The 14,669-nt window shown below is 38.5% G+C and overlaps 1 protein-coding gene across 1 annotated transcript in view; it reads right to left on the reverse strand.

Moving 5' to 3' along the window:
• Oamb (Octopamine receptor in mushroom bodies) overlaps positions 1-14,669 on the reverse strand; it is a 265,798-nt gene that overhangs the window by 40,272 nt on the left and 210,857 nt on the right. Inside the window, exon 11 of the mRNA XM_076538566.1 lies at positions 6,661-6,791. Within this exon, the coding sequence (XP_076394681.1) occupies positions 6,661-6,791 (131 nt within the window). The remainder of the gene's footprint in view (positions 1-6,660; positions 6,792-14,669) is intronic.

Raw genomic sequence — 14,669 nt, forward strand, 5'->3', positions numbered from 1 at the left:
CCCCGGTTGAATCGGGTTTAACGAACCGTGGAGAAAGCGGCCCGCTGAAAAGAGGTAATTATTTGAGCGGCAAAACATTCGAGTTACGATCGAATCCGTATTAAAATACATTCAGAGCCACGGCGGAACGAAGTCGAAACGATTTCCTCGCGAGTGGCCCTTGTTTACCAGCTGGACGTCGATTAAAGCTCGATTCAAGCCCGAACGGTCGTTTATCGACTCGTCGCCGACCGGAAACGACGAAAATTGCGAGGCTCGTTAACGAATCGACATTAATTCGCGGTGTGCGCTTGAAACGCTTGTTTGAAAAATGAGAAAAGGGCGGTTGTGTGGATTGGGATTGAGGTATGTGGAGTTAAATTGAGCGCGGTCGAAGAAAAGTTGAGGTATATTTGGTTTATTGAGGGTAGGACGTGTTAGATATAATTAGGTGCTGTTAGATCAAAGTTTGGGGCAGTTAAGTGGAGTTAAAATGAAGTTAGACGGACATTAAGTTGAGTTAAAGGGAAATTGGGTATAGTACAGTTGAGTCTAGTCGAAACTAGAATGATTTAAGTTGAATTACACTCAGTCAAGTCGAGTCAAGTTGAGTCAAGTTCAGTCAAGTAAAGAGTTGAGATGATACAAATTGACCAAAATAGAAATAAACCCTATCAAGTTGATTTAAGTTGAGTCAAGTCGAGTCAAATCAAAATTGAGATGATTCAAATTGACCAAAGTAGAAATAAACCCTGTCAAGTCGAGTCAAGTTGAGTCAAATTGAGTCAAGTCAAAATTGAGATGATTCAAATTGACCAAAGTAGAAATAAACCCTATAAAGTTGATTCAAGTTGAGTCAAGTTAAGTCAAGTCAAAATTGAGATGATTCAAATTGACCAAAGTAGAATTAAACCCTGTCAAGTTGATTCAAGTTGAGTCAAGTTAAGTCAAGTCAAAATTGAGATGATTCGAATTGACCAAAGTAGAACTAAACCCTGTCAAGTCGAGTCAAGTTGAGTCAAATTGAGTCAAGTCAAAATTGAGATGATTCAAATTGACCAAAGTAGAAATAAACCCTATAAAGTTGATTCAAGTTGAGTCAAATTAAGTCAAGTCGAGTCAAGTCAAAATTCAGATGATTCAAATTGACCAAAGTAGAATTAAACCCTGTCAAGTCGAGTCAAATGAAAATTGAGATGATTCAAGTTGACCAAAGTGAGATTAAACCCAGTCCAATCTAAACAGCAACCAAAATCAAATTCCACAAAATAAAACAAAGAAAAATTGAATTAAATCAAACTAAAAATAAAGTACACTCAAGTGAAATTATTTAAAATGAAAGACTCACTAGAGAAAAGAAATTTAATCCCTCTCCTAGAATATGAATCATTCTATAAATGAATTAAATTTGATAGCGAAGGAGAACTGAGTAGAAACAAAAGGGTGATATAAATTTAAATGACAGAAAGGCTATCACAGTCGTTATAATAAATTTGTAAGGCCGATAAATCGCAAGCTGGGAGCTGCAGAGGCTTCTGTGACCCATGAAGGAATCGACAGCGACTTGAGAACGAGATTCCATCTTCCATAGACCTGCACAATTCATTCCAGAGATTCCTATCCCCTGTGAATACTCGAATACCGGTACAACGTGGCAGCCAGATTTCGAGATAGTCGATTGATACCAATAAAGAGCAGATTCGATCGCTGGAAATCGGCTTGGTTATCGACGATCTCTCCATTCCGTTCGTCAGATTCCAGTCAGAAAGAATATTCTCTCCTACTGACCTAATCGACATACCGTGCGTTTCTGCATTCACAACGAGTCCTCGATCAAAAATTGAAGCATGCATTTACAAATAAAGAGGTCCAACTTGATTCAAGAAGTAATGAATGTAAAATGCTAGAAGTAAAAAATTATCAATGTCTGAACCACTGTGATAATTATGTATCTTTGCAATTGTGTATCTTTGTAATGAGAACAAGCATAAAGGATAAGAAACTTTAAAAATGGAAAGGAGAAGATTAAACGCGAAAACAGTTGATTATCTCCGAGTCCCTGTTCACTTGGTCCAGATAGGATGACCACAATATTGTTAATGCACCGTCCTCTACGTAGCCTTCAAATTAGTGCCAAGAGGTTGAATCTGGCGGGTATTAATTAACATTTTGCTACTCCAATATCGAGCTGTCGAGCGTGTACATTTGAGGATTCCCGCGGGATCGGTGCGACGGTGTCGTTGCACGAATGCGAGCAACTGCTCAGGAATGTAATTGTAGGCATGCCTCTTTGATGCGTCTTTGAATTATGCCGAACTGGTTCACCTTTAATTCAAGAATATCAAAATATGAGACTGATACTCAAATAAGTACAATGTAACTGTTAATCAGACAAGTAGTATGAGACTGCCAGTCAGACAAGTAGAATGTAGCTGTTAATCAGACAAGTAGTATGGGACTGCTAGTCAGACAAGTAGAATGTGACTGTTAGTCAAACAAGTAGAATGTAACTGTTAATAGGACAAGTAGTATGGGACTGCTAGTCAGACAAGTAGTATGTGACTCTAAATCAGACAAGTAGTATGTGACTCTAAATCAGACAAGTAGTATGAGACTGCCAGTCAGACAAGTAGAATGTAGCTGTTAATCAGACAAGTAGTATGGGACTGCTAGTTAGACAAGTAGAATGTGACTGTTAGTCAAACAAGTAGAATGTAACTGTTAATAAGACAAGTAATATGAGGCTGGTAGTCAGACAAGTAGTATGTGACTGTTACTAAGACAAGTAGAATGTAACTGTTAATCAGACAAGTAGTATGTAACTGTTAATAAGACAAGTAGTATGTGACTCTAAATCAGACAAGTAGTATGAGGCTGGTAGTCAGACAAGTAATCTGTGGCTGTTAGTAAGACAAGTAGTGTGGGACTGCTAGTAAGACAAGTAGTATGTAACTGTTAATCAGACAAGTAGTATATGACTGTTAGTCAGACAAGTAGTATGTGACTCTTAATAAGACAGGTAGAATGTGACTGTTAGCCAGACAAGTAGTATGTGACTCTTAATCAGATAAGTAGAATGTAACTGTTAGTCAGACAAGTAGTATATGACTGCTAGTAGAATGAGTACAAACAATTGAATCATAAATAAATAGCACATGACTGGGAATAAAATAAGTGACACATTCTCAAACCAGTAGTATATAGCTGATGGTCAGACTAGTGATATGTAATTGTCAGACAAGTAGTGTGTGGTGAATTACTAGACAAGTAGTATATAGTGAATGGTCAGACAAGTAGTATTTGAATAGTCACACAAGTGATGAATGACAAGTGTCTGCTGAGTGATTAGACAAATAGCATGCGGTGCAAGGTCAAATAAGTAGAATATGGTTAATGGTCAGACTAGAGTGAATGGTTAGATAAGTAGATTACGATGAATAGCCAGACAAGTAGATTATGATGAATGGTCAGACAAGTAGAATACAGTGAATAGTCAGACAAGTGCTTGGTAAGGGATTGGTCACGTAAGTAGTATATATCGTCAATGGTCAGACAAGTAGATACAGTCAATCATAGAAAAAGAAACTGATAGAACAGTAGTTAAATAGATAAACTACGAAATTTGCAAGTGACGAGTTTAATTAAGTGAACAGTTTATAAAGTATACCATATGAAATTTTCATACGAATAACGAGAATAATTCGATCGAATGAAAATGAAAGAAGCTTTATGGAAGTTTCATTGGACAATTATTGGAGCAGAACGAAGCAGGCGTATGCCAGAACGAAGCTACCCCACCGATCGACAATGCCACCGAATCGATCTCAATTTTCGCATTGATGTCTATTCTCCCGTAACCAATGGTGTCCCATAAATATTCCAGATGGTCAGACTCAATTGAATCACGGCCGGAGTCGATGAAACCGGAATCCACCGGGCTCGAAATATTTCAAGAAGCATCTCGATACCATCGATCCCTCGCTTCTCCGCAAACTGATCACGCTTCATCGAATTATTCATGGGCAGAAAAAGATACGGCGAAGAGACCAACTAGAAATTCCGAGAAATCCTACAACTCCCGTTGTCCTTTGTTCGATGCATTTATCTTTCTTTTTCTTGTTTCACGAACATTGTACTTCTCCACGTTTCTTTCTTCGCTAAATTAATTTCGAAATTTATTGAAAAAATACAAGATAAATCTGCAAGCGTATTTATTTAATTTTAGAGGGTTTTTAGTTTGGCGAAACTCTTTTATGATTTTGTTATAAATGGAGGCTAGAATAAATGGGCGAATTGAAATTGAAATGATGTGGAGGGATGGGTGGGGAGACAACGACTGGAGATTACAATGCCTGTAAATAAGATGCGTGGTAAAATCAGATCGGTGGGAAATACAGAGTGGCAAAAGTATAACACGTGGAAAGTGCAAAGCGTAAAGAGTATAACCGGAATTACAGTGCGTGGAAATTACCTATCCTAGCGATACAACGTATGGGATGCAACATGTTGAAATTACCACGCGTAGAAAATAGAATGCGTAGGAAATAGAATGCGTAGGAAATAAAATGCGTGGAAATAACGCGTGTTACATAAAAATATCCTCCCCTCCAAACTAAAGAAACAAGAAGGGACAATTCTGCTGATCAACAGAATCCAGAATGCAGAATAACATAATCAAATATTTTGGCAACGAAAAGGAATAATTGAGTCGATCTTCGCTACAAGAGCTTTTAGCCTGATGAAAATTAAGACGCATGACTCTGTTTTCGTAGCTGGTCAACAGAGATACTTGACGAAATTCTTGAACAGTTAATAATAGAAAAGTAGAAAATTGGACGTTGCAAAAGGTATATATGACTCAGCTTCCTGCGGCGAAAGGAAAATTTAATAAAAGGTAGAAACGATACATTGATAACATAAAAAGCCCGATGATCGCGTGGGATAGCTTTCAGACTAATGAAAATGAACCTTAAATATGATTCCGATGTTTGTCCGTTCTCTGGACTCTATTTTTAGCCAAGATATATTTTTGGCTGTTCTTGGAATTTCTTTTACCAAGTGATGTTAATTTTTGTTAATGAAAGGAGGGTTTTAGGGACTTTGTTTTCAATTCACCGAGTTTCCAAGGTTTTCTTGCGAGATTTGCTTTTAGAGGAATCTTTGGAGATACTTTTTTGGAAGGCTTTTTGGTATCGACACTGATTCTATCGTTAATTTATTGCACTTGGAATTTGGGGAGATTTATAGGACTTGAGTGAAGGAGTGTCATCGTTCATGGAATTGGTAATTATTCAGCGACCTTTGTTACGATCTTGGAATTTTTTAATTTCTATATTTCAAGGATTGCGAATTTCAAGATTTCCAATTCAAGGTTTTCCAAATTTCAAGGTTTGCAATTCAAGGTTTTCCAAATTTCAAGATTTCCAATTCAAGGTTTTCCAAAGTCTTCCAATTTGCAAATTTCCAAGCTCATAAGTTTCAAAATTTTTACGTCTCAAAAATTCCAATCTCACAAATTTTCAAATTTCTAAAATTCCAAGTAAGCAAGCTCCTATATTTGCAAGTTCAGTTTCCTACCCTCCAAAGTTTCAAAACTTCCATATTTTCAAATTCTTGAAATTTCAATTTTCCAAATGTCCTCCTTTCCAAAACTAACAATCTCCATCTCTTTAACACTAAAACTACCAAACCGGTCAAAAGGCTCCACAAGTTTCTTATTATAAAGTATACATTTTGTTAAAGAACATGCCTTGAAATCAATATTAATTTTCAACGAGATAAAGAATAAATGTGTGTACAATTTTATGTTTTGTCGTTTGTTTATTCATTTTTCAAATTCATTTTTAACTTCTAAGTTAGATACACACATTATATTACATATATTATATGTCGATAAATATGTCGATAAATGCGTGTACTATTTTATGTTTTGTCGTTTGTTTATTCATTTTTCAAATTCATTTTTAACTTCTAAGTTAGATACACACATTATATTACATGTATTATATGTCGATAAAGATGTCGATAAATGCGTGTACTATTTTATGTTTTGTCGTTTGTTTATTCATTTTTCAAATTCATTTTTAACTTCTAAGTTAGATACACACATTATATTACATGTATTATATGTCGATAAAGATGTCGACAAATGCGTGTACTATTTTATGTTTTGTCGTTTGTTTATTCATTTTTCAAATTCATTTTTAACTTCTAAGTTAGATACACACATTATATTGCATGTATTATATGTCGATAAAGATGTCGATAAATGCGTGTACAATTTTATGTTTTGTCGTTTGTGTATTTATTTTTCAAATTCATTTTTAACTTCTAAGTATACATGTCGGTAGGTTCAGTGTTAAATATTAAACTCGAAATACGAGAAACAGGGAAGCTATTAAATTTAAATATTGAAATCCGCATCGCAGCAAATTCCGCGAGCGTATATTCGATTTGCAAGGTCCATTATAGCAGCGTTCCGTAAGAAACAGGCGAATGAAAAATCTGCAGGCAGCTTAGGAAGAAATCCAGGGTCGTAACTGTTTGAAATATTCATGGGGTCGGGTGACCGGAAGTACCGGAAGGATTCAACGATTCCGACGTCTCGAAATTCCAGCCACGACGGGAATTCGTTATTTCGCGAATGTTCTATGTCTACGGGAACATACGAGATCCACTTACGATGCACCACTCGGCCGACGATGGACATTCCTTCAGATGCATGTGAGCGGTGTAATTGATGCATGGCGTAATACTGCCTACTCCCTCGTTGTACTGTCCGCATTTGTAACATCTGATACCGTGTGCCAGCCCTGCAACAAACCGCAAACGAACGTAAACAACGGTAGGCTGAATGTTTCATCGAGTGACCGCCATTTTGTTCCGCGTCTTCCCGCCATTTTATTGGACTACGCCATGACGGTACATTGCGTTAACTAATTCAGCGTTACATTATATTATTATATTTTATCTTGTACTAGGTTGTATTACATTGTTTATTAAACAGGTGAATTTTATGGGAAGTCTTTATATAGCTACTTGTGTAAATAATTATTTTTGTTATACATGGTGTGTGTGCATGAGAATGTGTGTATTGTTACTTCAAGTTTAATACATCAATACTTGTGATCTTGTGTACAGGTGTTCTATTTAATATTTTTATTATATTCAATAACAAGTGTGAATATATAAAAATGTTCATTTTGCAATATTTTTATGACATTCTATAATAAGTGTGTTTATATAAAAATGTTCATGTTTCAATATTTTTATGACATGCAATAATAAGTGTGTTTATATAAAAATGTTTATTTTTCAATATTTTCATGAAATTCAATAATAAGTGTGTTTATATAAAAATGTTCATATTTCAATATTTTTATTATATTCAATAACAAGTGTGTTTATATAAAAATGTTCATTTTTCAATATTTTCATAAAATTCAATAATAAGTGTGTTTATATAAAAATGTTCATATTTCAATATTTTTATTATATTCAATAACAAGTGTGTTTATATAAAAATGTTCATTCTTCAATATTTTCATGACATTCAATAATAAGTGTGTTTATATAAAAATGTTCATTTTTCAATATTTTCATGACATTCAACAATATGTGTGCATATATAAAAATGTTCATTTTTCAATATTTTAATTATATTCAACAATATGTGTGCATACATAAAAATGTTCATATCACAACTCCAGCTCAAATTCAAGCATTTTATTTCAATACTTAAGACATATTTTCTAAGTGACGTGTTTCTATGTCTAGACTATGATATCTGTCTTTCATAAACATATCAAGCTTCCCAGGTAAATAAGAAGGTTCTTCCGAAAGCATCTGGAAGGTTTCGTAGTAGTGTGAAAGGAGGCCGATGGTTGCTTCGATTCGAAAGTGTCTTTGCGACTATACCGCGAGGTTCAAAGCTCGTTGAAAAGTTCGCGGCTCTCCAACCTCAAAGCTGCACGCGTCTCTAATTTCTACTTTCGCAAGCAATTTTCCACGAAGTCGAACGCGTGGCACGTTTCGAGCCGTCGAGCTGAAAAAGGTATAATACACTCGATTTATCGAAGTGTAACGCGTTCGCCGCTTCTTTTATTACCGCGGTGGCCTCCTTCCGCTCTTATGGTAATTAGGAGAGAACACCGTTCGTTCATTAATTCACGTGGAAACGCGCGCGTGAAATTCTTCGCAAAGCCGCTGCTCCGAGTACTTCGCTGACGAACCTCCGGCAAACTTTCTGCTTGCGAAACGTTATTTCAATCAAGAAGTTAATTATATCAGGGCCGGTGCATGTGAAATGTCGGATTACTAAAATAAGAAGTCATGATTGAGAAACTGTTGCGAACTACCGTTTATCTTGCATCAATTACTAGTTTTAATTTTGGTAAATATTATAGGAGTACAAGTAGTGTCTTGGAAGAAAAGTAGATCGACCTGACAAGTATTAGAGAGGCAGGTGGACGAATAGTGCTTGGACAAGTTGATCAGACACGTTAATGGTCAGACAAGTAGATTGAGACATTAATTGGAGAAGTAGTATGAGACTGATGATCAGACAAGTAAATATGAGACATTATTTGGAGAAGTAGAATGAGACTGATAGTCAGACAAGTAGATTGAGACATTAATTGGAGAAGCAGAATGAGGCTCATGGTCAGACAAGTAGATTGAGACATTAGTTGGAGAAGCATAACGAGACTCATGGTCAGACAAGTAGATTGAGACATTAGTTGGAGAAGTAGTATGAGATTGATAGTCAGACAAGTAGATTGAGACATTAGTTGGAGAAGCAGAATGAGACTCATGGTCAGACAAGTAGATTGAGACACTAGTTGGAGAAGCATAACGAGACTCATGGTCAGACAAGTAGATTGAGACATTAATTGGAGAAGCAGAACGAGACTCATGATCAGACAAGTAGATCGAGACATTAGTTGGAAAAGCATAACGAGACTCATGGTCAGACAAGTAGATTGAGACATTAGTTAGAGAAGCATAACGAGACTCATGGTCAGACAAGTAGATAGAGACATTAGTTGGAGAAGCCTAACGAGACTCATGGTCAGACAAGTAGATTGAGACACTAGTTAGAGAAGCATAACGAGACTCATGGTCAGACAAGTAGATAGAGACGCTAGACAGCCAAGTAGTATAAGATCAGATGAGGTCAGACGAGTAGTATGAGGTCAGACAAGTGGAGTACAGTTACTTGTAAGAAAAGTACATACTGTCAAAGACTAAACCATACAGCTGACAGTGAAATGAGTAGCAATATCAAATGCAAAAGACAGTTAAAGTAAATTTTTGAACAAGTAGTATGAGACTACTGGTCAGACAAGTAAATAACCTCGACAGAAATAACAGAAACCATTACTACAGCCCTGGTATATTATTTTCCAGGAAGATTTAAGTTGGCAATCGGTAACAAGAAATTATTAGATCACTCGTAGAACCAGCTCCTAAATAACAGTTAAAACCAAGCAGAACGATGCATTACTGGGATAAAGAACAATACGAATGTCCTTCCAGCAAATATACATTCTTAAATTGTGCAGCGCATTTCCTGTGACAGGAAAACGGGGAATAAAGAATAACATCGAGAATAAATGGGGGAGAATCCAGCGCAATTTCTGTGCCATTACATCGAACAAAGAAACAAACCGCGCTTTCTTCGAAGAAACAACAAACTTTAAACTAATCCCGCAAACGCTCGCCAGTCCAGACACACGTTCGACAAGTGAAACTTCTCCGTTGTGGATGCGTCTTACTTCATCGAAAGAAAACGATACACTAACACACGCCAGCTGTGGAACAACAGAAGCGAACCCGATTTCCTGACAACGGTTCCGGGGAAACAAAGTTTCTCCCTATCGCGGTGCTCGATATTCGAGGATTTTAGGAAACGGAAACTGGAGCTTTGTCGAGATACGACAGATATATCAGTATGCGATCCCGCTTTTACAACTTTGGGAAAATATTTTGGGATTCGGGACAGAAGGTTCATACGTCGTGTGCTTCCTATCTACTGGAAGTCTCTTGGTAATTAACGCGTTAATTTTCACTGCGGAGCTCGCTGTGAGATAACAATTATAGTTAACCGAATTTGCGAATTTCGACGATGGAGTTTCGGACGCGAGTTTGGGTCCAAACTTGTTGTTAGAGGTTCAATGTTGCGGGCGTAAGTGTTTGGTAATTTGATGATTTGCAGTACAGAAATTTGGGCTTGCAAATATCTGTAAACACAGGTATTTAAAGACAGACACTTACGAGTATAAAAATTGGAAGACGCAAAAATTTGACAAAATACAAATTCAAGAATGAACCTTCACTAAATTAAATTTGAAGAATAAATTGCATAGACCAGTTAATAAAATTTCTATAACAAATACTGAATGAAGCTATCGAGATTCGCAATTGTTTCCATAGTCATAGGCAAAGGAAGGTTATTATTGAAATTTGTTGTAAAAGGGGCCGAAGGATATCGCGAGTCACTTAATAGAAATTACATACTATAATAGCAGACAGTGTCAAACTGTTAATGAACGATAGTTCCGCTTGGAAATCCACGGGCGTAATTGCGGTGTTTCGAGGGAGCCCCGACTAGTCATTGTCTCCAACTACTTGCTCCCAAGTTCAAATGAAGTATTGATTACCCTGCCGGAGTTATGCGTCTGACTAGTTGAATACTTTGATGGAGTTACCTTAGTAATTAGTCACTCTGCTATTTGCCATTGATTTCCATCGAAATAATATCGCTTTTAAACGACTCGTTGTTCGCCTTTAAGCGTCCGATTATGCGCTGACATGTACTACTTTTTCGGTGCGTTGAGTTCTCTACGCGTAATATTTTCGGCGCGTTGAGCTTTCGATCCGTTAAGTTCACTACGCGTGGTATCTTTGACGCGTTAAGTTCCCCACGCGTGGTATTTTCGGCGCGTTGAGTTCTCCACGCGTGGTGTCCCCGACGCGTTGAGTTCTCCACGCGTGGTATTTTCGATGCGTTGAGTTCTCCACGCGTGGGATCTTCGACGCGTTAAGTTCTCCACGCGTGGTATTTTCGGCGCGTTGAGTTCTCTACGCGTGGGATCTTCGACGCGTTGAGTCCTCCACGCGTAGTATCCTCGACGCGTTGAGTTCTCTACGCGTAGTATTTTCGATGCGTTGAGTTCTCCACGCGTGGGATCTTCGACGCGTTAAGTTCTCCACGCGTGGTATTTTCGGCGCGTTGAGTTCTCCGCGCGTGGGATCTTCGACGCGCTGAGTTCTCCACGCGTAGTATCCTCGACGCGTTGAGTTCTCTACGCGTAGTATTTTCGATGCGTTGAGTTCTCCACGCGTGGGATCTTCGACGCGTTGAGTTCTCCACGCGTAGTATCCTCGACGCGTTGAGTTCTCTACGCGTAGTATTTTCGATGCGTTGAGTTCTCTACGCGTGGTGTTTTCAACGCGTTGAGTTCTCCACGCGTGGTATTTTCGGTGCGTTGAGTTCTCCACCAATTGTTCGACGTCAAGGAAATCAATTCATTAATCCATGATGCTTCTAATTTAGTTACTGAACGTTGCAATAACTCTTCAAGTTAAAGTTTGTTTCAATATTTATCAGTTCGGTGTTCAAACTAACACGAACTTTCGAGTAGCTTTTCCACGATTATTTCGAATGTATCTTGACTAGTTCTAATCACACTTCAGAAAAATTTGAGAAACATTCGTCTCGTGTCAGGAATGAAAAGTACAATTTAAGAAACACTTTGCAGAGAACTTAGCAGCGAAGGAAATAAAAATTCGCGACACACAAAGAGTGCGTTTTCGAAGCAACGTATAATCACAAGTTCCATCGGGGCGACAAAAATTTACGACGACAGAGAATGAACGAGAGAGCCGCTTCATCGGAGTTATAGTCGAAAATACGCGGAAAGGAGAGAGCGGAAAAAACGAGAGGAAAAAATGAACGAGGAGTAAATCAAACGGCGAAGGGTGAGAGAGAAAGGCGACAAGATATACTGGTCCGTCCTCTGGAAATTTACAAGCAATATTTTCCTGACTGGCGAGAACTAGTAGCTGGGAAATTTTTGCCCTTGTATTTTACCAACACCGTAAAAAGCTTGTTCAACTTTCTGCTTTTTTAACGTTTTTGTGGGATGTACCTGTCTGGTCAGCGTGAAATATTCTACCCGTTTATCTTGGCCAGGGATCACCTGCCAATTATTAAAGTGCTCTTGAAACCGATGTTTCTTGATCAAATCAGATTTATGGGGTTACTGGCTGAAATTGAACCTTGGTCCGCACATTAGGGATCGTGATTTGCAGCTTTCATTTTTGTGTCAAGTGCTGTGGGGTGAGGGTGGAGGGTGCGGAGAATATAGTGCGTCGAAAACATCTCACGTAGAATATACGAGTCAAGAATATTATGTAGGGTGAATATCATGTGTGAGAGATACGGCGTTGATAACGGTGCTTTGAGAGTACGGGGCGTGGAGAATTTGATGTGTCGAAAATAGCATACGTGGAGAATTCAAGGCGTCGGGAACTCAGCGCACTGAAATCTCACAGCGACGAAAATACCACGCGTGGAGAACGCAATGCGTCGAAAATTTAATGCGTCGAGAACTCAACGCGATGAAGGTACCATGCGTAGGGAACTCAACGCGTCGAGAATTCAACGCGCCGAAAATACCACGCATAGAGAACTCAACGCGTCGGATATACCACGCGTGGAGAACTCAACGCTCCGAAAATACCACGCGTAGAAAATTCTACACTCCGGAGATACCACGCATAGAGAACTCAACGCGTGGAGAACTCAATGCTCCGAAGATACCACGCATAGAGAACTCAGCGCGTCGGATATACCACGCGTGGAGAACTCAACGCTCTGAAAATACCACGCGTGGAGAATTCTACACTCCGAAAATACCACGCGTAGAGAACTCAACGCGTGGAAAACTCAATGCTCCGAAGATACCACGCATAGAGAACTCAATGCGTGGAGAACTCAACGCGTGGAGAACTCAACGCGCCGAGAATACCATGCGTAGAGAACTCACCGCGTGGAGAACTCAACGCGTGGAGAACTCAACGTGCCGAGAATACCACGCGTAGAGAACTCACCGCGTGGAGAACTCAACGCGCCCAAAATACCACGCGTAAAGAACTCAATGCACCGAATATACCACGTGTAGAGAACTCAATGCACCGAATATACCACGCGTAGAAAACTCAACGCATCGAGAACACAACGCACCAAAAATTGCAATCGTGGAGAACTGAACGCGTTAAGAACTCAGCTCTCCAAGACTACCACGCATATAAAACATGTATACTCATAATTCCTCATTATAGTTCATCTCAAAACCTAAAATTATATTCCCCAATCAAACAGCCAGCATCACAATCAGAATCCGACAAAAGAATGGCGAATGAGTTCCTGTTCCCTCGCCAACCATTGGCAGCTTCGCAATTCCAATTCTCCTCAACAAACAAACCTTATCGGTCGTTGAATGAAGTTTTCCAGACGGCCAAATAATCGCGCGAGTTCTTTCAACCAGCCTATTTATGCTTCTCCCAAAAACGTACAATAGACCGACGGAAGGATCTGATCCGAGAAGTTCGGCAATCGCGAACTCTTCGAAAATACTTGATCACGGAGATGGAACTGTATAATTTGACCGGTTGCGAAATTCACGATCCTCTTAACTCGTCATCAAAGTCCTCTTAGCCTCTCTGGTGTATCTCTGATAATGCTGGAATAATATTGCCAGATCCGTTCCAGTAGCATGGAAATTACGGAGCTTGATAAACGAAGATAATCACGTTTTGATTCGTTCGAGCTATCTGTGTCACCGGGTGCTCCGATTATTTCGCTTGTCCGTTCCATTTTCGTGGAACATTATTTCTACGAACAGACGATCCATTTTCAAACCTTCGTGATACAATATTTCTGGACATGTTCTAATAAAACGAGTACTTTTTCATTAACCTTCCTTGATTATTCTATAATTGCAATGGGGAGTTTAAAGGAATTTTCAAACGACCTCGCTCGTAAAATATACATCTGCTGTTAATACTAAAACTATAATTTTTTGGGTTATCTATTATACTGCGCATGTTTAATGCGTTTACTCTGATGTTCAAGGTCAAAATCATTACTCAATTATTACATACTCAATACATACTCAATTTTTTAATTTGTAGAAATTAAAGAAGACTAGTGGACATAATATAGTATATTATTATATATTCATATTACGTTAACAATTGTATAATTAATAAAAATATTCCTTTGTCAAAGTAATGTGTTTGATTCACTTGTTTTTGAGACATGATCCACCATTTTTATACAGACGGGTGTAACTTCCGAAACATTTAATAGTCACAGTGTTTCGCTGTTGAGATTTAAATAGAATGCATAATTTTCGTCCCTCCCAGACAGCAAACAGATACGATGTCATAAATTCAACAGTCTCCGAAGGGCAGTGCGGAAACTAGTTTCTAACAGTTCTTGGAAACCGATGCGTCTGTTACAGGATTCTAGGCTTCCAAGAAACTTTGTATCGAGGCCAAAGTTTCCTTTGCCGCACATTCGACAGGGGACCATTGCATCCTTGTACCTGGACGAAAGGGTTGAATCAAAGTGATAAAGCGAAACACCCTTCCAATATAGTCCCTCAATTCCGTCTAACTGA

This window comes from Megachile rotundata, chromosome 13, assembly GCF_050947335.1.
Source record: "Megachile rotundata isolate GNS110a chromosome 13, iyMegRotu1, whole genome shotgun sequence".
NCBI classification, from domain to species: Eukaryota; Metazoa; Arthropoda; class Insecta; order Hymenoptera; family Megachilidae; genus Megachile; species Megachile rotundata.